The sequence below is a fragment of the Dryobates pubescens genome, chromosome 2 (genome assembly GCF_014839835.1).
Source record: "Dryobates pubescens isolate bDryPub1 chromosome 2, bDryPub1.pri, whole genome shotgun sequence".
Taxonomy (NCBI): domain Eukaryota; kingdom Metazoa; phylum Chordata; class Aves; order Piciformes; family Picidae; genus Dryobates; species Dryobates pubescens.
Window position 1 is genome coordinate 35,435,300 of NC_071613.1, and position 24,960 is coordinate 35,460,259.

General features: G+C 36.0%; 1 protein-coding gene across 1 annotated transcript in view; it reads left to right on the forward strand.

Moving 5' to 3' along the window:
* Positions 1 to 15,758, forward strand: part of LOC104309321 (sodium channel protein type 2 subunit alpha-like) — a 67,353-nt gene extending 51,595 nt beyond the window's left edge. The window contains exons 18-27 of the mRNA XM_054174870.1: positions 1,606 to 1,723; positions 3,515 to 3,669; positions 4,723 to 4,896; positions 7,610 to 7,732; positions 8,014 to 8,295; positions 10,022 to 10,079; positions 10,849 to 10,982; positions 13,141 to 13,245; positions 13,653 to 13,923; positions 14,264 to 15,758. Coding sequence (XP_054030845.1) covers positions 1,606 to 1,723; positions 3,515 to 3,669; positions 4,723 to 4,896; positions 7,610 to 7,732; positions 8,014 to 8,295; positions 10,022 to 10,079; positions 10,849 to 10,982; positions 13,141 to 13,245; positions 13,653 to 13,923; positions 14,264 to 15,447 — 2,604 coding nt within the window. The 3' untranslated portion in view covers positions 15,448 to 15,758. The remainder of the gene's footprint in view (positions 1 to 1,605; positions 1,724 to 3,514; positions 3,670 to 4,722; positions 4,897 to 7,609; positions 7,733 to 8,013; positions 8,296 to 10,021; positions 10,080 to 10,848; positions 10,983 to 13,140; positions 13,246 to 13,652; positions 13,924 to 14,263) is intronic.
* The last annotated feature ends 9,202 nt before the right edge of the window (positions 15,759 to 24,960 follow it).

The window sequence follows — 24,960 nt, forward strand, 5'->3', positions numbered from 1 at the left end:
TTGTATTCCAGATAATCAATTTCTAAAGTAGCAGCAATGTACACAATATTATTTAATTGCTTTTACTAAAAGTTTTAATTTTCTTATTAAATTCTGTCTTCTTCCACAAGCAAACAAACAAAAATGTTAGAACTGTTTAATGCCTAAAATAATTTTGTCCTTGCAAATTTCATAATTGAAATTTAAATACAACTTGATTGGATAGTGCCTGTAACTTACTGGCTTTTGTATCTTAAATGTCTCTTAATCATGCATGTCTATCTAAATTAATGAAAATGGTGTTAATTCTACAAAAGAGAGGCTGTTTCACAGCGTGTGCTTACATCATTCCCAACAGACATTTAGTTGTGTGAATTCATTACTGATGTTATATACTTCTTGATAACAACATTGTAAAACGTCAGAGAATGCCCTGAGCAAAACTACTTTGACTTAGTTTGGTACTCATACTTGGATTAAGTGTACAGTATACCACATCTGCCTTTCAAATCTCCAGACTATGGATTTTTGCAATACACATGCAGGATACAAAATTGAAAATAAATTGAGGCTAATGTGACGTACATCATTTTAATTATTGAAACAAACAAAATCCTTTCTTTCTGGATGTTAACTGTACAGGTATGTGTACCAGAGTAATGGGTAGTTTCAAAATGCACAATGTGATACATGTGTGCATTGGCAAAAATAATGCAAATTAATGCCAGTTGAAATGTATCTATCATACTTTTTCCTTTTTGAAAATTACTAGTTTTAAAAGCATAAGTCTTCACATGGTAGTGATAATCGTGGGTTAAGATAGGGCAGGCTTAATTTGTTCTATGAAGGTGTTGAGGGTAACGTTCAAATTCACATCTGAAACAAGGCTTCGGATGAATCTTGATTTTTAGCATTTTCCAACCTAGATCTCAGGAATAATCTTAAATGGAAAATAATTTAGTTATCTGTGATCAAAGGTAACCAAATTTTATTATAAATTGTATGCCAGAAGTGGTTAGCTTGTCTCATAGTGATGTTTAATGCCTGTGAAAAAGAATTGGTAATAAATTTCATTTATTTTTATATTATGAATAACAGGCACTGAATTAAAATCCATCCTTAAAAATCTACTACTTTTTCCCCTGACAGTTTGCAATCTAAAGTTTTATGCTGTCAGGATTTACTGTTGTCAAATTGAGGAGACTGCTCTAACCTAACTGACCAACATGCATCATCTTAAAGCATACAGCATAACCCTTATTGGTTTAAAATACTGCCAGAGGAATTATAGTAAGAAAATAATCTCACAAAACAAAATAAATTAAATACATACCAGAAAATCTTCTTAGTGCTTGTTAATTTTGACTGATAACACTGTACTGCATTTATATCAGAAATTCTGAAATTCAGTGAAAGATGTGATATGCCTTGCAATTTCTAAGTACAAAGTGGATGATTTATGCACATTTCAACAGCATTGACTGCTATATGTGAATGTTTGTTTGTATTTCTGGTGACAAATATTGTTCTTCTTATTACTTGCACACAGTGTTGCATGTTTAAAGTTAATTACAGTAAATGTTAATAAAGTATAGCTTTATAACTATATTCAAATTTTTTTTTCAGAAGCTAAATTTTTCCAGCTCCTCCGAAGGAAGTACAGTTAATTTAGCTCTCTTTGGAGAAGAAAAAGATGAGACTGAACCAGAAAAAGCTTCAGAGATACAGGCATGCTTTACAGAAGGTATGTTTTACAGAAGATATAAAATTTGAGGTTAGTAATTGCATTTCAGTTGTTTGCAACAGCCATTGACAGTTCAAGAAAGATATTTGCTACAGCAGTCCTGGATCCTAATTTGTCTAGTCTTATGATACAATTAATTTTGCCTGTTGTAGATACTTGTACTGGATGTCCATTTCTGTGGTGCAAAATTAAATGTGTATGTGATCGTTTATAATTCTTTTAAATAAATACTAAACACATCTCTATAAAATTATTCTTAGCGGTCAGTAAACCTGTTAATTGCAATTATGTTATGAGCAAAGAAATCAGCAAGACCAAACTGCACCAGGTTTACTTCACTGAGAAATTTAAACCGGAATCATAGAATTAGCCATGGTCCTTTCTTACTGCCGTAAAGTAGCCCAGTAGGTGATTCAGGACTTGCAAAGTTTGACTCGAAAAATAACTAATTTTCTTAACATTACGCCATTAATGGGGGCATGGGGTGTGTGTGTGCATAAATGTGGGATGCAACAAGTAAAAGAAATCCTATGTTTCTGTTCAAGTAAAGAAGTCTTAACAGTATACTGTGTGTCCTTAGCAATTCTGATTTTAGTTCTGTAGAGCTGTACCCTTTAAGGGACTACAGAAATGTATTGTATAATGTATTTCCCATTTTTGTGATACTATATATTATACTTTCCTTTTAAGTCATGGTTTAAATAATTAAAATATCCTATCCATGCTTTTTGATTTAATGTTATGAAGACCTTTGCCTTAGGCTAGGACTCTTGTCTTTTGAAATACTATTTCACTCATCTTTAAAAGCAAAATTGTTTTGCAGTGTGGGGCTATACTGAATAGTTCTTTTAAAAGAAAAAGTGCGCTTCTAAATTTGACACTGTATTACAGTTCTTCCATATCCTTGTATTATTTGATTTCTGTCAATTCTTGGACATAAAATTAATTTTTCCATAATGTGGGTATTTTGAGTAGTTGAAGGCAAGGTAAAGCGTGCTCTTCACAGTGGTAGCTATTTTATCTGAGCTGATGAAATACAGCATGACTTACTTGTAGCATATGAACTTAGTGACACTCACAGGAAAACTAGAATACTACCTTTAGGGCCCATTAAAATCCTTTAAACCTGGTTATGTTTCTATGTGATTAATAACTTTTAAAGAAATGAGGCTCTTTATTAGGCACGCAGATAGTTCATTGAAAACCATGCCTTGAGGCCCCACCCCAAGGCAAGGCAGGGAGCTCTCCAAGGTGAGGCAGAATTCTATGGATGATTGCCTTAAATCTGTACCAGATGGAAAAGCTCTCACAATCTCCAGTTAAATCATTTGTTTGGCATGCAAGAGGTACCCTTAGTCAGCCCTCGAAGCAGAGGTCATTCCTCAGTGTGATAAAAGTAAAGGGTGTTTGTCTATGTGATGTATTTGAACTTTAGCTGAGACTAATGTGCTGTTAAAAGAAGCTGCTGTACTCTTGGACTAGTCTATGTAAGAGCTATGTGTTTATCCTCTTTGTTTTTACTCCCTGACAATTTTCATATGTACTTTGAATAGCTGTATGTAAATTAAAATGATTTTTTTAAAATGTCATTATAAATGAAAATTAGCTCAGATGACTCTCTCCTACATCTAAAGCACCAGACTGAGAAGCTTTAAGTAACATGCAGTAATTGGAAATACAAATTGAAGTAATTTGAACCTCATGAAATACAAGCTAGATAAGAGTAATTTTGTTTTTTCAGGAAAATAAAAAATCTCCTGTATAACAATTTGTCATTATTTGTATCATTAGGCTGCACACAGAAGTTTAAATGCTGCAAAGGCAGTATGGAAAGCACAAAAGGAAGAATCTGGTGGAACCTCCGGAAAACCTGCTACAAGATAGTAGAACACAACTGGTTTGAAACATTCATTGTGTTCATGATTCTTCTCAGCAGTGGAGCTCTTGTAAGCAGAGCTTGCACCCATAGACACAGTACCAAATAAAAATGATTTATCAAAGATAGTTTTATAATACATCTGGGTCATAAAGAACATAACACACAAAAAAACCCCAATACAAAGCTGGCTTGAAAGAGAGCTTAGAACTAAATTCCCAGAGTATTTTGTGTAGTGCTTATACAATAAGTCATTAAAATTCTGCAGTCAAGTAATATTCAGCAGATGAATTTTTGAAGAATTCAAGGGTATTTGTGTGTGAGGATGCTGATGAAAAGGAATACATTAAAAATCTTCTTTAAGAAATTATAAAAAACCTACAAAATTAATTGTATACAATAACTAGGATAAGCATACTACTACTTTAAATTGTCCACAAAATTAGTACAGATACTTAATTGGTCACGTTCTTAGTTTCTCTCAGGGTAGTTTCCCCTCACTATTATCCTTCAATCCTCACATTGCCCTGGGGTGTTTTGTCCTTTCTTAAATGTAAGTTTTTTTTGAGGCCCCACAAGCTTAATTGGTGAACTGAAATTCTTCCTGTGGCACGTCACTGAGAACCTGGCACAGGGTACCCCTTTACCTCCTCATGGTGGCCACCCCTTACAGCCTTATGCTGCTAAAGCCTTGCCACCTACACCCAATATTGAAATTCAACATGATCTCGTAGCAACATAATATTTGGTCACTGTAGCTCATCATTCACTTATGTTAGTTGAATTTATAATTGGGAGACTGCCTTCTGTCTGAGCCTGACTGCACTTTTCAAGGTGACAAATGGTAATTCTGTGTTGACAATTATTAATGTTTCTAAAAACCTTTTTGCCAGCTTCAGTCATTATGTTGTAATTCCATTATCAGACAATGATAAAATCTAAAATGCAGAAAGAATGCAACTGTAATCTCAGCTCCTGCTGGCTTTTCAAGGTAGAACATTTAAATTTGAATGTGATTTTAATTTGACATTCTTAATTCGACATTCTTAATTCAGTTCTTTTGGCTTAAGTAGTTTGAAAAGACCTATGAATATCTGACTTACATGTAACTCATTCTTCACAGGCTTTTGAAGATATATATATTGAACGGCACAAGACTATAAAAGTCATATTGGAATATGCTGATAAAATATTCACTTACGTCTTTATTCTGGAAATGGTGCTAAAATGGGTGGCCTATGGTTTTCAGACATATTTTACTAATGCTTGGTGCTGGCTGGACTTCCTGATTGTCGATGTAGGTACTATACTTTCTAAGTAGTGTGTTTCTGTTTTTTGGACAGGTCTCTTTATGTAACTTCAATATGATGTATATATATGTGTGTGTGTGTGTATATATATAGATAGATATATGGAGAGAGAGAGAGGTGTGTGTGCATGTGTGTATATATATACAGTGAAAAATATAAATTTGGTTTAAAATAAAATGACATAGCAATGAATGAGATTCCACTGAAATTATTCAGTGAGTAACTAAATTTGTCCTTGTATTTGTGCTATCATTTTCTCCATGTGTTTTGTCTATTTTTCTGCACTGGGTCCTGTCTAGTGAGTGACAATTATTAGCTGACTGGATCTCAGTCTTTTGAATGTGGTGACAGGAACAAGGAGGAGGCAGACACAGAAAAGAATGGGAAATTTAAGTGAGCACATAGAGTTGGGATAGATCAGTTGATCCTGGGCTTAATGAGCCACTGCAAAGAAAAGCAGGGGAGAATCTTATCAGGAAGACAGCCATAGAAGGGGTTGGGGGGACAAGACGGCAGCAATCAGAGTAAAGAGAAGACTTAAGAAAATGATGGCCTGTGGATCAATATAAAAAGGTTGAAATCATTCATTTGCTATCCTCATTTGGACTGTTATGGTGCTTAATGTATACTGGGCTGCGAGCCTGATTTCAGGGCAACTCTTCAGTTTTCATTAACACATCATTTTCTAGAGACTCTTTTTGGAAGCTTGACGTTATTTTGGGTTTTGTGGCTCTGTCTCAAATCACAGAGAATGCCTCTTCTTGCCTCTCTGAATTCTTACAAGAAAAAAAAAATAGGGTTTAGGTAACAAATTCCCACGCCCCCTCCCCCCCATGATAAACATTAGTATTGAAACTGAAAAGTAAATAATGAGATGAGCAATGTTGCATATTATGCATTTATAAATGAGTTCTTTCTGTTTGCATAGACATTAGAGTGGAAATTCACAAATGGACAGGGAAAAGATCAGATAGTATCTAGAATCTAGGACAAAAATTTTTTTTCCAGTACCAATACAATTGAAACTCTCCTAATGCTCTTTCTGAAATACTCTTTTGGTGGGAAAGGCACAAGTGATGTTTGTCTGTCTTCCTCATTTAACTATGATTCTCTTTTCTTTGCATCAGTTATGTGCTAGAGGTATAGAATCCCTCTTCTGAGCAAATTAACTAACTCGGGGACATGAAACAACACACATTTCTCTGGGAAATGCCATTCTCCACATTCTCCTTTCATATCCTCTCCATTCTTTCTGTTGTGAATGTGCAATATATACTTAGACAAATCATCAACATGTTTTCTCAGAACAGATGTAGTGATCTCTAGTAAGTATGAGATTCTCCCCTTTCCTTAGGATAAAATTCTGCAAAACAAGATACCCTTAACAAGGCAAAGGAAAAAAAAAAGGTTAAGACAGTCTGAGTGACACTGAATATATATTTTCATTTTAGATACTTATTTTTTAGATTCACCTTCTTGTGGATACCATAGACTTCTGATTTTTTTTTTTTAAACTATGACTCAAATGTTAATTGAAAAAGTATGATAATTTTATAATTAATGGGAAATCATCAACAATCATTCAGATGGATTTTTGTCTTCTTTGCATAAAATTAGTGATGCCGTGTTTTGCTATCAGAATCACAGAATCTTGGAATGGTTTGAATTGAAAGGGACTATAAAGATTGTCTAGTTCCAACCCCACTGCCATGGGCAGGGACACTTCTTGCTTGACCAGGTTGCTCAGGGCGCATAAACCTGGCTTTAAGCACTACCAGGATTGGAGCCTCCACAGTTTTTCGGAGTGACGTGTTCCAGTCACATTTACAATGTGATCTGGACAGGTTAGACTGAGGGCCGAGGTTAATTGTATGAAGTTCAATAAGGCCAAGTGCCAGGTCATGCATCTGGGTGACAACAGTCCCATAGTGAGTTACCGACTTGGGGATGTGTGGTTGGAAAGCTGCAACTTGGAGAGGGACCTCGTGGTATTGGTTGCTGGTCAACTGAATATGATTCAGCAGTGTGTCCAGGTGGCCAAGAATGCCAATGACATCCTGGTGTCTATTGGAAACACTGTGGCCAGCAGGAATGGGGAAGGATCATCCTCCTGTACTCAGCACTGATGAGACCACACCTAGAGTATTGTGTTCAGTTCTAGGCCCCTCATTAAAGGAAGGATCTTGAGATGCTGGAGCATGTCCAGAGAAGGGCAACAAGGCTCGTGAAGGGCCTGGAGCACATGACCTATTATGTGAATTATTCTGAGTGCAAATCAGCAGAAGCAAGTGCTGTTACCTCACATTTTGCCATGACTATAATGCATCTGTGGTAGAGCTCTGTTTTGTGGCATGTGATGTAGACAAGGTTTACAGTACATTTCAGGCTTTGGTTGAGTTAATTGAGAAGAGGAGCTTTTATTCAAATCCTTTTTATCCAAATCGCCCTTCGTTTTGCACAGGTGTGGTGTGCATTCTTCTCACTAGCACTCTGTGATGAAAGTTCTAGAGATGAAGGTATCTATTTAAACTGTTCTGAAAATTACATGCACTTTAATAATTATTTAAATTTTTATTTCCTTTTTGCTGGAAGCTTAGGGTCATTGTGAACTTTTTTTCCAAATTAAAGGTTTTTTTCTTGTTACATTTCTATTGTGAGGCTACTAAAAATAATAATTTTTTTTTTTTTTGCTTACTCTAGGTCTCTTTGGTTAGCTTAGTAGCTAATGCCCTTGGTTTCTCAGAACTTAGTGCCATTAAATCCCTCCGAACGTTGAGAGCTTTGAGACCTCTGAGAGCTTTATCACGCTTTGAAGGCATGAGGGTAAGAATAAAAGAAATAGTGTGTAAAAAAAATATATATATATTTAAAAATCCATTAAATTATGCCTAATTATAAAATCATGGAGAACCACTGAACTGCATGTCTTGTTTTCATGGCTAGCAATGTTTGATTTTCTTATATGTGCTATTCATTTTCTATTTTAATTACTTCAGTGTATTTGAATGTTTTACATTAAATCGTTTGCTCTATTTGAAAAAAAAATCTTTTTACTGCATTATGTATTCTTTTTAATTTTTTTTTCCCCTCTGTTTATATACTAGGTGGTTGTTAATGCTCTTACTGGAGCAATCCCATCCATTATGAATGTACTTCTGGTCTGTCTTACATTCTGGCTAATTTTCAGCATCATGGGAGTAAATTTGTTTGCTGGCAAGTTCTATCACTGTATTAACACCACAACTGGTGAGCAGTTCACACCAGAGGAAGTCAATAATGCAACTATGTGTGAAAGTCTTATGGCCACTGCTGCGGATGTTCGATGGCAAAATGTAAAAGTAAACTTTGATAATGTTGGAGCTGGTTACCTTTCTCTGCTTCAAGTAGTAAGTGTATCAATTTTGATAAATCAATTCTGCCGCTTTAAGTTTTGTAGTAGTAACATTTAATTCCATAATTTCTGGTGTTATTTTACAATACATGAATGGATATGAGATTTGATTTTACAATTCTGTTCTATGACGTTAATTAATATTGCAGTAAAGTTCTGATACACTCAGTGGCCATTGTAGAAAAGGAGAGTATCTAATGGATGGACATGAAGTTCCATGGCACCCAGTGGTAGTACCATCTCATGTTCTACAGAAATGTATTTTCTAAATACAGCTAGGATTAATTTTCTTTTATTTGCTTGATCTGTTAAGGCATGTTGACTTAGGTTTTTACCGTGGTAGGGAAATAGATACATTCTGGGGCTCATCTGATGTTCAAACAACAAGAGTGATAGCCACTGATTTAGAAAAATAGTTTAAATTCACTTTCACTTTTTTTAAAATTACCTTTTCACTATTCTTAGTAGTCTCACTGCAGCTGTTATCCAGTAATGTGAAAAGGATTTTTTTAGAGATATTATTCAGCTTGTTTTTAAACTCGGGGTGAGCAAGTACAGAATTTACTAGCATTAGATTTCTAAGCACAAGTGTTTTTTAGGGGCAGCATCTGTAAATTTGAGCCAATGGTACAGAAACATGCATTGCTAATTGAGTTTGCTTGACAAACTGCCTCTGGGAAAATGTTTGTGCGCCTAAGCGTTTTGTAATTATTCTATCTTTAAAACATCTTCAACTGGTAATATTTAGTAGCTAGTATTGTGCTAGCAAGCTACCATCAGATTGCTTCAGGGAGTAACAGTAGCTATTGCTAAACAGCACTAGGAAATTGCATAAATTACTGGTGTAGAAGGCAGCAATGCTTTCAGCATTTGGAAACATGTTTTGCATAGAATGGTTAAGCTGTGTAATGTTTTCAGTAAACATACAATTCATACATTGTTTTTACTTAATAACATAGCTTAGATGAGTTGATTTGATGGAAAGCCCCCTTGAAAGGTATGGAATTGACTGGGTATCTGTGTCCAAAGACTTGCAGCAAGTGGCCTAATGTCCAAGTGAAAAATACTATTTTAATTAGTTTAATTAGTGACATAGATAGTGGGATTCAGTGCACCCCCCTCAGCAGTTTGCAGATGACACCAAGATGAGTGGTATGGCTGATAGAGTGATTGGATGCTATCCTGAGGGTCCTTGGCAGACTTGGGGAGTGGGCCCATATAAAGTTCATAAAGTTCAACAAGGACATGTGCGAAGTCTTGCACAAAGTCTAGGGCAATCCTCAGTACCAACTGGAGAGTGAGTGGGATTAGTACATCCCTACTGTGAAGATCTTGGGGATACTGGTGGACATTTTTTATCTGAAAAATGGCAACCTATGGTGGCTAATTTTTGGAGTCCTCCTTCAGTTTTTTGGTAGTCAGAAAGTTAGAACCGAGAGACTTGTTATAAATTTCAGCCCTTTTGTCATGCTCAGGTATTGACTGTAACTCATCTCACACAGTTTATGTGACACTGCATGAAGATTAGAAGTTCTTCAGTGTTTAAGTATTAGGGAGAAGTATTCCACAGTAAATTGGTTCCTGTGAATAGTTCACTCATGTCTTTCAGTAGTCCTCTTCATCTTTTGTGGGTGCAAATACATTGTAGAAGACAGTGTGTTATTTAGAATGTTTACAAAAGCAGAGCTCTGATACGAAGTATTAACAAACTTTGTTTTTAGGCAACCTTTAAAGGATGGATGGAGATCATGTACGCTGCAGTTGATTCTAGAGGAGTGAGTTCAATATAAAATTTAATGAGTGAAAACAAATGTAAGATTGGTGTAATGCTTTTTGAATGGCAGTTGAAGTAAAATAAAAATAATAAAAATGTAAAACCTTAATACATCTCCATGTAAATCTATGCCTCTAAATTAGTTAAGTGCTTATGCTTTTAATAAGTTAAAATGGGAAATTGTAGCAGTAGATCTACATAAGATATTACTGAGTTAATAAACCATATATAAGTAACAAAACAAATGAAATCTGGTTTCCTGATAATTTGTGTCACACAGATGATACAGATTAGGAAACAATTTTTTCTAGGTTCTCCAAAAATAACTCAAATAATCAAGTGACATCACCTGCAATAGTTAATCCAAAACTCTAGCAATATCAAAAAATAAAATGGCTGAATTTTGTCTGTTCTCTTGATGCTGGTATTTGCATCTTTCCTCTGTCCAGCTCCTGGTTTGCAAGAAGTCTGTAGGAACTGAATTGTTTTTCAGATTTGCACATTTCTGTCATTAGGAGTTACATGAAATGCTGAGTGTCATTAGAGAGGAACTGGCAGAGAGAAAGGGGAGGAATGCTAGGTCTGTGTGTGCAGTTACAGACACCTGTGCTGAATAGATTTTAAAGTTCAAAGATAAGGCAATTGCAGGATATGCTTCAAAATAGCCAGTTTTACCCCCTAGTCAGGGAATTGTCCAATTGGATGCAGTATCTGTTCCTGCTTGGTATTCTGTCATTTGTCTTAACTGTTATTTGTTATTTGTTACATAGACAGGGAAACAGCCCAAGTACGAGGACAATCTGTACATGTATATTTACTTTGTTGCCTTTATCATCTTTGGATCCTTTTTCACCCTAAACTTATTCATTGGTGTCATCATAGATAACTTCAACCAACAAAAAAAGAAGATAAGTATCACATGTTTCATTTTCACAATACTTCATTGTTCTTGAGCATTCGGCAAATGTATGCAAGAAGAAATACGAGTTTCTAAAGTCTCATAGTAATAGAAAGGGGAAAAAAATAGAAATTGTATAATGACATTTCCTTTTATTAAAAATAATGAAGCAGTCTATGTTTTAAGGCATTTGAAATAATCTAAACTTGCACTGAGTTTTCTCCACATCCCTGTACAACCCAATGATGTGTTATAAACAAGAAAGTTATGTATTGGGTTTTGCTTACCCTTAAGTGCTGCAACAGAGCTATGTGAAAATGCAGGTTACTTAAAGCAAACAGGTGACAAGGAGGAAGAGAATATGCAAAACTAAAAATATCAAAATTGATGAGATAGTGTAGCAGAGACTAATACAAACAAGCTGAATGGTGAAAATACTTCTCTCTGTAGTAAGAGAGTCTCCTGAGTTAGTAGAGAATTTGCAAGAGAGAGAAACTGTTTTGGTGTTTGAAAATGTATTTCTTCTCAGCTGAAATTGTTTCTATTATTCAAATGAACATATGATTGTGTCAAGAGCTCCAGGAGCATTTAAACAGATTAAAATGCAGACTACAAAGGCAAATTACTACTTGCAGTTTGAACTATAAATGCTGTCTAAGGTCTACAATAATCTTATTTTTCCATACATCTTTGAAGCAGAATCATACTGGAGTACTTAAAAAAAAAATACTTTTTTTTTCAAATGAGCTAAATAATAGAAAGGCAATACATAATTTCTTCATGTGTGGTTCTAGATTGTTTGGCAAATTTGATTCATTGCATTGAAAAAATATTCCTGCACTTACTGCAGTGGAAACTTCCAGTATATCTTTCCACTTGAGATTGAAGTATGCAGCTTCATATGTTGTTTCTTCAAACACTTTGAGTTTGTTATTGCAGACCCATATAAAAGAAAGGATGAGTTTGTGGTTCCAAGCTTGATAACATGTTCATCCTCCAAGATGTTTGCGCCTCCCTTGGAGTAAACATCGGGGGCTTCCAGTGATTAAGAGGAATATGGTTCAGTGTCTTATCCTTGGAGAGAAAAACTAAGATTCTATACACGCTTCTGGCATTTTTGGCAGCCTGTATATAATAAGGTGACCTTACTCAGTAATGATATTATTAAAAGTTCTATTACATTCATCTGACAGGCACTGTCTACTGTAGTCATTATGAGTCAAGGCAGAGAAAGGTTACTGCTAAAGGGCTTTTTCTGTCAGTGTGGTATACACCCCTTGTACATTTGTTACTGTCAGACCTGCCACCAAGAAATTCAGATATTGCAGCTATCACAAAGGACAAACAATTAGTCTGTGGAAAATTGTATGTACATGCTTTTCTTCAGCTTCATGTAGCAAATTAGCAAACATTAGTCACCTGACTTTTGAATTTAGAGTGTGCCTGTGATCGTAGAAATGTGCAGATCATGCAGTGTGTGGCTATCAAGCAGTAATTTTTTTTTGGTCTTTGTTCTGCCTTCACACCTTTGAGATATCTCAATTTTGGGAAATGTTGAAAGGGAAAGGCCTCATGGTGTAACGTACTGTCCCTGTGTAGTTAAACTCTGTATGTTTCTTTGATCCTTGTCTGTATCCTGCTCTAGTTACATTGGTTTCTATGACAGAAAAAAGTATTCCAATGGCTGCCAAATTCCTAACCATTTTGGCCCACAAAGGCATATAAGGAGGACCTCATCCTAAGACAGATATTCTCCCTATAGACAAAGATGACTTGTTCACTCTTGGTAGTCATTTCATCACTGAGGCAGCAGAAGAAATCCCCACCTCAGTGTTTGTGATGTTAGATTTATAAGTATCTGTGGAATGTATGTTTTACAAGGGGTTTTTTTGTACACCTTTAATTGAATTAATCAGGTATGGGTTGTTGATCTTTTTAATAACAATTGATAGAATTTAGATGTTTTTTCTCTGTTCCTTGGGTTTTGTTTTAATTTTTCATCATGACTTGTAAGATATTTTAACAATTTTTGATATAATTATGGTATTTTGGGGTTGGTAACAATGTATTAGAATTAATACATGAATCATAAAGCCCATGCTCTGCGATGCCATGAATTAATGGATTTAAAAGCTTGGCTGTAATCAGTTTTATTTTTATGATTTTACCTTGGAGGTCAAGACATTTTCATGACAGAAGAGCAAAAGAAATACTACAATGCAATGAAGAAGCTGGGATCCAAGAAACCACAGAAACCTATACCTAGACCAGCGGTAAGAAAGTGTGCTGCTATTGTATCGTCTGCTTTTGGGAAGAAATTACAGCAGAACAATTACTATCAAAAAAATTCTCCCTTAACTCTAAAATGGTTTAAGCCTAATTCAAGTTAGTTCTTTGTTCTGAATTGAAACGTGCATACTTCTGTTCTGCAGGAAAAATCTCTCATGTTTATTATGCTTGAGGAAGTAGAGAATGAAAGAATCTGAAGAAATAGAAGCCTGTTAGGTTTTGAGGGTAAAATTTAGAGCTGGCAAATGAAGTTGCTTGACAGCGTTTTTCTTAGATTTGCCAGCCTTTCGCTTGTTTCTGTATTTTGGGGGAGAAAGGATGAAATGGGAGGGAGGAAAAGGATGTTCATTATGTACAAGATACTATCACCTTTTCTTTTTTCTCCCCTCAGAACAAATTGCAAGGTCTGGTGTTTGATATTGTAACAAAGCAAGCATTTGACATCGTCATTATGGTTCTGATCTGTCTTAATATGGTTACAATGATGATAGAAACAGATGACCAGAGTAAACTGATGCAAGATATTTTATACTGGATTAACTTGGTCTTTGTTGTCCTTTTCACTGGAGAATGTGTCTTCAAACTGTTCTCACTCCGTTATTATTACTTCACCATTGGCTGGAATATTTTTGATTTTGTGGTTGTTATTCTTTCAATAATAGGTAAGAAATTATTGTATTAAAAATGTAGTATGACACGTATTATGTGCTTTTTCTCTGTCAAGTTTCAAAGATTAGAGGAAACTATTTTAATTTCTCCTGATTATTTAGGAAATTAAAAGATACTTTAGGGTAATAACTTTCTTGATAATTCTGTATCAGTTTGAGTGCTCTCTCCGCCCCGCCTTGTGCTGAGAAAAAAGGTAAAATTACCCATAGTAGATAAAATTTATCTCTAATTATAATTTCCACTAATTCCATGGGTAATTATTCAGACTTTGTTGTGAAAAATGTAATCTGTGATCATGTGTTATCATTTTTTTCTTTGTTTTTTTTTTTACAGGTATGTTCTTAGCTGAGATGATTGAGAAATACTTTGTGTCTCCCACACTATTCAGAGTCATCCGACTTGCCAGAATAGGTCGAATCCTGCGCCTCGTTAAAGGCGCTAAGGGCATCCGCACTCTGCTTTTTGCCTTGATGATGTCTCTTCCTGCTTTGTTCAACATTGGGCTGCTGCTGTTCCTGGTCATGTTTATCTATGCGATTTTTGGCATGTCCAACTTTGCCTATGTTAAGAAGGAAGCTGGTATAGATGACATGTTCAACTTTGAAACTTTTGGCAACAGCATGATCTGCCTGTTCCAAATTACCACATCTGCTGGCTGGGATGGTTTGCTAGCCCCAATTCTTAACAGTGGGGAGCCAGACTGTGACCCTAACAAAGTTCATCCGGGGAGCTCTGTGAAGGGCGACTGCGGCAACCCTTCCGTTGGGATTTTCTTCTTTGTCAGCTACATTATCATATCATTTCTGGTAGTGGTGAACATGTACATTGCTGTGATTTTGGAGAACTTCAGTGTTGCTACTGAAGAAAGTGCTGAGCCCTTGAGTGAGGATGACTTTGAGATGTTCTATGAGGTTTGGGAAAAATATGATCCAGGTGTAACACAATTCATAGAATATAGCAAACTCTCTGATTTTGCAGCTTCTCTGGATCCTCCTCTTAATATACCAAAACCAAATACAGTTGAACTTATTGCAATGGATCTACCCATGGTAAGCGGTGACAGAATTCACTGCCTTGACATCTTGTTTGCTTTCACAAAGCGTGTTCTGGGGGAAAGTGATGAGATGGACACCCTCAGAGTACAAATGGAAGATCGGTTCATGGCAGCCAATCCTTCCAAAGTCTCCTATGAACCAATTACAACCACGCTGAAACGAAAACAGGAGGAAGTGTCCGCTACTATCATTCAGCGTGCTTATAGACGTTATCTTTTAAGGCAATCAGTAAAGAAACTTTCATTTATGTATCAGAAGGATGGGGTTGATCTGCTTACGAGAAAAGATATGTTTGTTGGTAAGCTAAGTGAAAACTCTCCTCCAGAGAAAATGGGTATGTCTGCACCCACCACATCTCCACCTTCTTATGACAGTGTAACAAAACCAGAAAAAGAAAAATGTGAAGATGATAAATCAGAAAAAGAAGACAAGGGGAAAGACAGAAAAGGAAATAAAAAGTAGGAGTCAGAAGTTGTCCATGGTGAATGTTGACAAGCCTGAGAAGATGGCATTTTTATCAATAGCATTCTTATTGGAGGATTATGCCAAAATCAGAAGTTTTTACCTAGTTATCCACTGCTACTGTCAGTGCCTGTATCAAGACAATGACTCTTTGCTAGTAGACTCTGTAGCAGGGAAGCAAACTTGCAGCTGGCGCTAATTAAGAGTAGAAACAAAATTTGTACTTGGACTGTAGGAACCCTTAATGGAGTGCAAAATCACCAGTCCTAAGAAGTCTTATTTTTCTGTGGAATAATTATATCCACAGTGTACATTTCATCTCTTACGTATGTTCTACGAGTCGCTATTCTTTTCATGATCTCATTTGCTTTAGTTCACATATATATGTAATTCTGCTGTGCTGAGGAAAAAAACCTAAATACCCTTGCAGAGGAACACAAATGTTAGGAATATATGATTATGGCATTGCAATGTTAACATATTTCTCTTCAAGTCACTTTTTAATGGAGAAACCCAAGATTCCAGGTTATTGAACCTCAGGTTCTAGATAAAATCAACCTCAAATAGTAAAACCCCAGAATATACATAGAGAAATGATTGATTTTCACAGAAAAGAGGTTTGTACTTTAGTCTCTTGGGTTTAATATGCTTGTTTGATATTTTTCTAGTAATTCTTAATTTGTTATACTGTCCATTTCAGACATAGTAAAATAAAGAAATGATACTACACACACAACTTCTGTTTTGAAAAACATGGAACTATGTAAAAAAGTTATTTCAGAGTCCAAGAGATCTCAAAATTCCAGAGAGATTTAAACAGTTCTTTTCACAGAAAAGATACAATGCCAATTTGTGCCTGCAGGGAATAAAAGAAGTGGTAGTGTTTTTTCTTTTTTTAACTATATACCTTGTAATTACATGAGTGGCTTCTGTACTTCATTCCAAAGTCTGTTTCTACACTTCTTATTTAACATTAATATATCCTATTTAGAAAAATAATCAATGCTACACGCATAGGTTGATAACAACGTAACTTTGGGATAAATAGTACCTTAATGTACACCTCACACTTAAATTTTCATATTTTGGAAGGGTGAGGCATGCCGGACTCAAAGTACATACACCAAAGGTGGTTTTGGCCTCCCATGGCACTTTAGTCAGATTTCCACTGTGTGTAATACAATCTTCCATAGAAAGCTGAGATGACCAAAAGGGTGTATTAAAGCAGCTTTGTCTTGCATTGTGGTTTAAATGATTTTTATTTTTTTTTAGCATCAAGACTGACACCATATTTGTAAGTAAAATATCCTGTGTTATTTAATCAATTGTTTTATGCAGTAGTGCCTGTTTGAACAGAGACAATGACCTAAGTACTGTTATTGAGTGACATATGTACCCTAGTAAGTATAGCTTATAAGATTTCAATAGATAATATATTCTGTAATACTCCCAAATAATTGGGAAGCTTTGGCTGATGCATGCTTGCTGCTAATGATCATACTGCTGTTGAAGTCTTAAGACAGAAAGAAATGTGAGTGGTAAAAAGCAAAAAACTGTTCAACAAAACCATCATTCCTCATACCAGTAAGCAATAGCTTGCTGCTCTTACAGCTTTTATTTTGTCTGAGTTTTGTAATCAGCAAATATGCAGGAATTAACCAGGCCACACAGGATAAATATCTTGCATAAATATGGGGCTAGAAAAAGACTTTTATAATATGTATCTATTGATCTATTCTTGTTATTTTGAAAACAGTTTTATTTTAAAACACTTCCTACTTATTGTAAGAAACTACACATAACTTCCTGTTAATGATTTTTATTGCTGTCTGTCTGTGACACTTTGCTGTTAGGAAACTGAAGATACAATGTGAATTGGTAATTGCAGTTTTCTGCTAATTATATTAAACATAAACCCACCACAATAATTTTCAAAGAAATGGACAGTGCAGTTCTTTTACTGACCAGTAAGTAGATCTTTGTCTGTGAAACAAGATATGAGGGTTTCTTTCGAAATGACAATCCAGTCTGTCAATTTTCAGGGTAATATTAGTTGTGTTTTTCCCCACTGTCAGCTTTTCTTGATTCATACTGCAGTAGAAGTGCTTTAAATATAATTTGTTATTCAAAATCTTTCTTCATGAGAATGAATTGAGAACTTGGGTAATGGACAGTGGAGTACTTTGTATTTCTTATGGAAGAATTAGAATGAATGGGCTCTTGCTTTTCCAGAAACTATTGGCTCACAATATAATGGTGAACTGCATGCAGAAATTTGTTTTACCAAAACTAACTACATTGCTAACAACCCAAAAGAATAAAGATAACCTTTTTATGGACATTTTAGTCTTTGTCTTGTTTTCATATGAAATTTACACAAATGAGCATGTAATGGCTGGTTAAATTATGGGGGAACCACTTTAATGATGATGCAGTAAGTTTTAGACATCTAGATCAAATATTGCTTTATGACTTATATTAATAGCAGCTTGTCACCTTTTAGATGAAATGCTTATGTTGTCCTGATCAGAGGAAGTTTTCTAGAATTCAGAAAATTCCAACTATCTGGGGGTTTGCCAGTCTTTTATGAGTTTCCTGGGCAACTGTGATGTCATCTGGTGGATTATGTCTCCAAATTTTGGTGAGCAGCACCTCCAGCAGACACTGCTCACCCTGGGGTGAGTGGTCTAGGATATGTCACTGAAATAGTCCTACAGGGGGGTAATAGAGTCAATTTAATCCTGTTACCCAGCAAGATGACTGAGCTTGCCCAGAGAAGTTAAAAGTACTTATTAGAGGCAATAATGTCCACAGCTGTCTTTAGGCACCTGATGAGCCTAATAGGCATGATCCCTGGCAAGATACGGGGCAGAGAGTGCACCAGTGGACCTCTGTATGAAGTAAGTAATGCAGGTTTTTTTCCATTCTCATTTCTGGTGTAAAGAGTAGCTGCTGTATACTTGGTCCATATAGACAACAGGAAAAAAGCCTCAGCTATACGGTGTTTTGAAAACCAGCATATATTTTTTGACTAACTATATCTGATATGAAATTTCCTCCTTAAAAATCCACAATAGTTATTGTAAAAAATATTTTAGTTGCTAACAGTTACACAGAGTAATAATATAAATGCCTTTAAAAAAAAAATCTTCATCATATGCTTGTATTACTGTTTAAAGAACAAATTTGGTTTAAGTCAGTGCTGGACAGATACATAGTTAACTTAAAAATTCTATATGGAAGAAGCATGACATGGTGGTGTACCTTAGGATATGAGGCCATTTATGAAGTAATTATGAGCTTTAGAATATCCATAATTGTTGAAGTTGTTTATTGAAACCATAGTTCAACTGAAGTCACTCTCCCATTTTTGTTCACTCAAATTCTGAAATTTTTGGTCCTTTGCAATAAGGGTAATGTACTTGCAGATGTCAAATGTATATATTCAAATAAACTTGTATTCTTTTACATTTCTTTGAAATACTCTGTTATACCTGGAAGTAATTTACCTTTATGGAAGACACACTTTTTCTTGCAGTCTTCCCTCTTAACCTGCAGGTATAAAATATATACATGTCTTAATGTCAGTGTAAGATGTTTCAGCATAATGGGTCAGTCATATATCAGTATGCAAAGCATTAAGCAAAATACCTAGAACAGAATGACACTGCACTCTTACTGTCCTAGTTCACTGAGGATGAAAAATTAATAAGAAAGGCTCTCTATATTTTCTCAGAAACCAGCTTTCTTAATATTGTCTTACCCACTCAGGAATGTAAATGTATTTTAGGAAGATGCCATCAACCCCCTTGTTCACCCTTACAACCACATCCACCCCCTCAAACTGTGCCTCCAAAAAAATTATTAAAAACAAACAAACAAAAAAACCCTCCACAATTTATTAGTACATAAAAGGAGAAATGTGTTGTGTTGGATTTTGGTTTGTTGGGGTTTTTTGGTTGGTTTGTTGTTTTTTAATCTTGGCCTTGCTCAACTCTGCAACCAAACTCTGTTTGCCTTCTAAGAAGACTTTTGCATTCAGCACACAAAATTATTTGTACTGTAAAACTGTAGAAAGATGGCAGAGGGAAGAGATGGGATATTAATTACTTGCTTGTTGTAGTAGAGAGACGTGAAATGTGTTCTGGGGGTTGTTTGTATTATTTTTAACAGACATGTATGCTGCTGAGTACCATAAATACATCCCACCTGGAGTACTGCATCCAGTTCTGGAGCCCCCATTACAAGAAGGATTTGGATGTGCTGGAATGTGTCCAGAGAAGGACCACGAGGATGATCAGAGGGCTGAAGCACCTATCCTATGAGGACAGACTAAGGGAGTTGGGGCTAATCAGAGACCTTATTATGGCCTTCCAGTATCGTAAGGGGGCCTACAAGAAAGCTGGTGAGAGACTTTTTAGGGGGTCAGGTAGTGATAGGACTAGGGGGGAATGCATTAAAAAAAAAAAAAAAGTAGATTCAGATTGGATGTTAGGAAGAAAATCTTCACCCTGAGGATGGTGAGACCCTGGAAAAGGTTGCCCGGGAAGGTGGTAGAAGCCCCATCCCTGGAGCTTTTGAAGGCCAGGCTGGATGTGGCTCTGAGTAACCTGATCTAGTGTGATGGCAGGGGGATTGGAACTATATGGTCCTTGAGGTCTCTTCCAACACTAACAATTCTATGATTCTATGAAAAGAGCTATCACTCTTAATTGTTAGCATAGTGTTTGTAGATAGCCACTAAGCCTGCTTGCACCCAGCAGCGGGACCAAGCACCTGCCAGCTGGTGGCAGTGCATGCCTGGTGTCTGCAGCCACAGCAAGAACCAAGAAATGCAAATTAGAGGCATGGGATATAGCTTACAGCTCTCTGGAGAATTTGTAGATCTTATACTTGTTTTATTCTCCTGAACTAACAATGCTACATGTGATCATTCTCTCATTGTGTAAAAAAAGGTTTGCTGCTGATACTTTTGTGACTAGACTAGCAGGTTTGGGGTTTAAGTTTCTGTATGGCATGCAGCCATATATTCAGAACTGCCACCACATCAGTTAAGAACTGCCACAATTATCTGAGCTTACTAAAACATAGCTGGAGGGTGTTGATGCACTGGGGAATTCCACAGATAGCTTTAGCTTCACTTTTATTAATAGGTATTATTGATTTAATTGCATGGAGCACCCATGAAACATCCCAACCTCCAAAAAGAATCACACACAAAATTATCTGCCTTGTTTTCACAGCAGTCATAAATAACGTGATGTATTTTTTTCTGTTGTAGAAAATTTGTATGATACCCCTTCTATACTGTATATTGAGAAAGGTTTATCTAGCTTTAGAATGCTTCAGGAGAAATGATCTAAAATATCTGCAGTGTAGGAATATTTAATAGCTTGTAAACCTCTGCATTAGTAACATCATTTTCAGTGGGGGATGGTACCCATCTTTTTTATTCTCTGAGCACAAATAGACTTTGTCTATGTGATACACCATGCAGTCTGTTACCTAGCATATTTTATTTTTCCTTGCTGATCAGTGAGAGCAGCTGCACAGTGAAATAGACAGATCCTAATGCTTGGCTTAAAAAATAAAAATATATACTGCAGTGTAACCCAAGCAAAGTAAACTGCGGCACATTCTCCTCCCTCCAGAGAGGGGAAATTGCATGCTGAAGCACACATCTCTGCTGCAAGAAAAGCCTTTGATGAAAATAAGGAATGACACTTCATAAACAATTTATAGCAATCAAAACCAACAGTGCCAGACGTGCTCTGCACTTACATTTTCTATTGTCTTAAAAGCATGTTACGTTCTCTTTAACAGCAGTCTTGATAAGAACCTTTGTAGAATCTGACAGCTGGAAAAAAAAACCAAAACAAAAAAACGAACCCACCACCAAACCCCACAATATGGTTTTCAGAAAACAGATATATGAACCAGAATGTAATAAACTCTTTTCATTTACTAAGTAGTAAGTATCTGTAGCATTCATGTTCAAAATTGGTTGGAGGATTACACGCTGTATGGCTCTTGGAGTACTGCTTTGTAAAAATGTCATGCTTGCAGATACCATAGCAACCCCTGTCACATGGTACTTTTTGATTGCTAAACTCTACGGTAGCTTTATGCCCATATTCTGCAGCAGTACTTGCATTAATATCTGTAGATAATGTTTTGTGAAAGCTGTATCTGCCACATAAGGCAAACTGGACTGTAGTGATGATGATCCCATTCATGGTTTCAGGCAGGCAAAATGTGGAAATACACTCTCCAATAATAACTATTGTGAATCTCTGCTCTAAACTTCTTGATGACCTTAATGGTTGTCAAGCATGATGTATAAAAATTCATTCAGCATTTGTGCAAATACTAGTGCATTTATTTATACAAATGGAATGCAGCTGCTCATGCTCTGTGTAAAATTGAAAACTGGATGGGATTTATGTGCACATCAGTAGGTGGGCAGATAAATGCAGACTCCTGAAAGCCTTTCTGGAGCTGCATGTACATCCAAGAGTAATGCTCAAGAGTCACGTGAACTCACCAGCTTTACTGCTCTTGCTTTCTCATTCACTCGAAAAGCACTTACTTGACATTTCATTTACCTGCCATGTTACAATAATCCTTTAGAATTTTGATGCTTTTATACAAAAATTAAAAAACCCTCAAAGTGGGAAAGTTTATATTGAAAGGATAGTAACCAGTGGCAGATATGAGCATAAAATTAACATGATTTGTATTTTAGGATTAAAACTTTTATTTTATAATTGAATTCTACCCTTTATAAGGAGAGCTTCAAACACAGGAAATTGCAAAAAGGTACATAGAAAAACTGATGACAGAAACTACAGTGCAGATACTACTGACAGTTTAATACAAATTGTTCTGCAGGAGTTAATTGGAAGTTGATTCACTCTCAAAGACTGTATGAAAGAACATGGCAGTGAGGAAAAATCTGCAGCAAAGTATGATTAGAAATGGTTGTCTTGGCACAAGTGAATCTCTTTTCTCCTGTGATCAGAGAGAAAACTTAGGAGCAAAAATTACTTTATGCATCCTTAATATCCAAAGCATATTTAGGTATATGTACCCTATTTATTCATGTCTATTGTTACATAAAATTCTGTTGTCATTATAGAGTGTACGAGGAGAGTAAGCAGACTCAACTTCTGTCTTACTTGCTACCTGTTTGTACTGCAAGTTCTCTTTCCCTGTTTCACTATCATTTGCTTTGCATGGCATAAAGATTTCACATGAAAATTTAGGCAGATGTGAGGTGAATGAAGATGCTTGAACACAAGTGACTGTTGAAACTTCTCATAAGGGTTAGGTCTGATCATACAACAGAAGTGCTGTATCTGTAAAGATGAGGGCAGCAGCTGTGCATAGGTGATGCCAGGTTCAAAAGACTTGTAAAGGAAATCTTAAAGTATTTTGACACCAAAAAGCAGTTTTCAGGGTCCTGTGTAAAAATGTAATCCAAAGTCTGTCATTCTCAATATGAATTTTCTCAGAGACTTATGCTCTAAGTTTCTATTTGAAATGCACGCCCCTTTGGCTGAACAAGGAATTTAAACAAGGTATAGCACATCTTGTTCAAGTGCTCAATAAGCACATTTTTTGATACAGTGGTAGCTGGTATGCTATAGAGTGCTACATGTCAAATTCTATTTCAGATGCCCATATTCTTTCTTAGCTTCCAAATTTTGATTTTAGGATATCAAATCTAGTGAAAAGATATATTAGAATGGAGCTGTAATTGAACCAAATAGTGGATTAAATTATTTAATGTAAGTTCTTTACCTTCCTCAGTTGTGATACTACTTCTCTCCACATGTAAATGTGTGCAGAATGTTTCACTGCCATCACCATAGCACTGTCCTCAGCATAGCAGGTTTTAACTATATTGGTGTTCAAATCTGTGAGCTTCAGTTTGGTTTGAATTGGGTTGCAATTTCTTTAATAGACAAGCAGTAATGCACTTGCTTCTTTAGATTCCATTTAGTTGATAACTAAATGGTGTTGGGTGATAGGTTGGACTTGATGCTCTTGAAGGTCTTTTCCAACCTGGTTAATTCTATTCTATTCTATTCTAAAGAATTACTGATTTTTTGAGATACATATAACAACTTAGAAAAATTTTAACAGTCTCAAAATTCATGTACCACCCATTTGATATGAAGTGATCAATACATCTGCCTGTAGTGCCACATCTAAGAGCCTATACCTGTTACTCTATACATAGGTTCTTTTCCCTTCTGACTTTCAGGCAGCTCTAGTAGAGTATAATGTGGTCTCCAATTCTTTTCTTTCTCCTTTCTGCTCTGTTCCCAGTCTAGAAGACAGAAAAGCTGCCTTACAAGCAAGAAGGCCAGAAGTCAATTTACTGCAGCAGACGGTACAAATAGTGGAGCTGAAGAATAATTGGATCAGTTGTAGCAGTTACTTCATATGTGACAGCACCAATAAATGCTGGTAGGTCACCTCATTAGCAAATAGACTACAGCAGCAATTATAATAAATGTTACAGTGAAGAAAGAAGACATTGATATTTAGCGGGGGGGGGGGGGGGGGGGGGGGGGGGGGCGGAATAGAGACAATTTGAAATATTTTAGGTTTTATAGGTAATTGTATTCCACAAAACCAACCAACCAAACAAAAAAATCCCAAACAAATCCCAAAACCTATAGCTTTATGTATGTATTCTTTAAAAATCAGAGGCTTAGTACTCAGCACTCCCTCATGGAGATAGAAGACACTCTAGAGTGATTTTTTTTTTTTAACTTTGAAACAAAATACAACCTTAAAATAGCCTGGTCTGGAAAACCTTCCTTGGGATCACCAGCTGCTGGCCTTCACAGTGATGTGAAGCCTTGAGGCACCTTTAATATCAAAAAGCTATCAAATGCAGCATCAAGCTTATCTAAGGCTTAGCTGATTCCCTGGATGATAGATTAACTAGTCTATTGCTTTCTGATTTTTCCCAGCATGTTCATTATGGATGCATGGGATAAGTCACGATATTTACCAAGCAGGTAGAAAAGTACGTATTTGAACATAGCATCTTAGTCCTTCAATATGTATGTCTGTGATAGCATAGCAGTTATCAAATCATTCCTCCACCTTGCACATTGTGGTGAAAGCCTTGAATGACAAACTGACAAACTCCATTGTGGGTGAGTTGGGGTTTCTTAAACAGAGTTTTCAGCTCCTAACTGTTTACCAGAGTGTGAGATGAGGAAAATGAGGGAAGAGATGGGAAATAAAGAGAACCAGCAACTTACTTCAGAAAGGTCACAAGGCAGTGGGCAGAGCAGGAATAAACACAAAGGAAAATTAAGCTGGGTTGGAACTTCTGTCCCAGACTGCCAAAGACTGAATTGTCTGAGCTGGTTTATGACTAGCATTATAGGCAATCCACTGTTTAATTTACCTTTAAGAAAAATGCTGTAAGAAAATCCTTAGTCCACTGAAAATATGAACAGTTTTTCAACTTCTGGCTGCATCTGATCT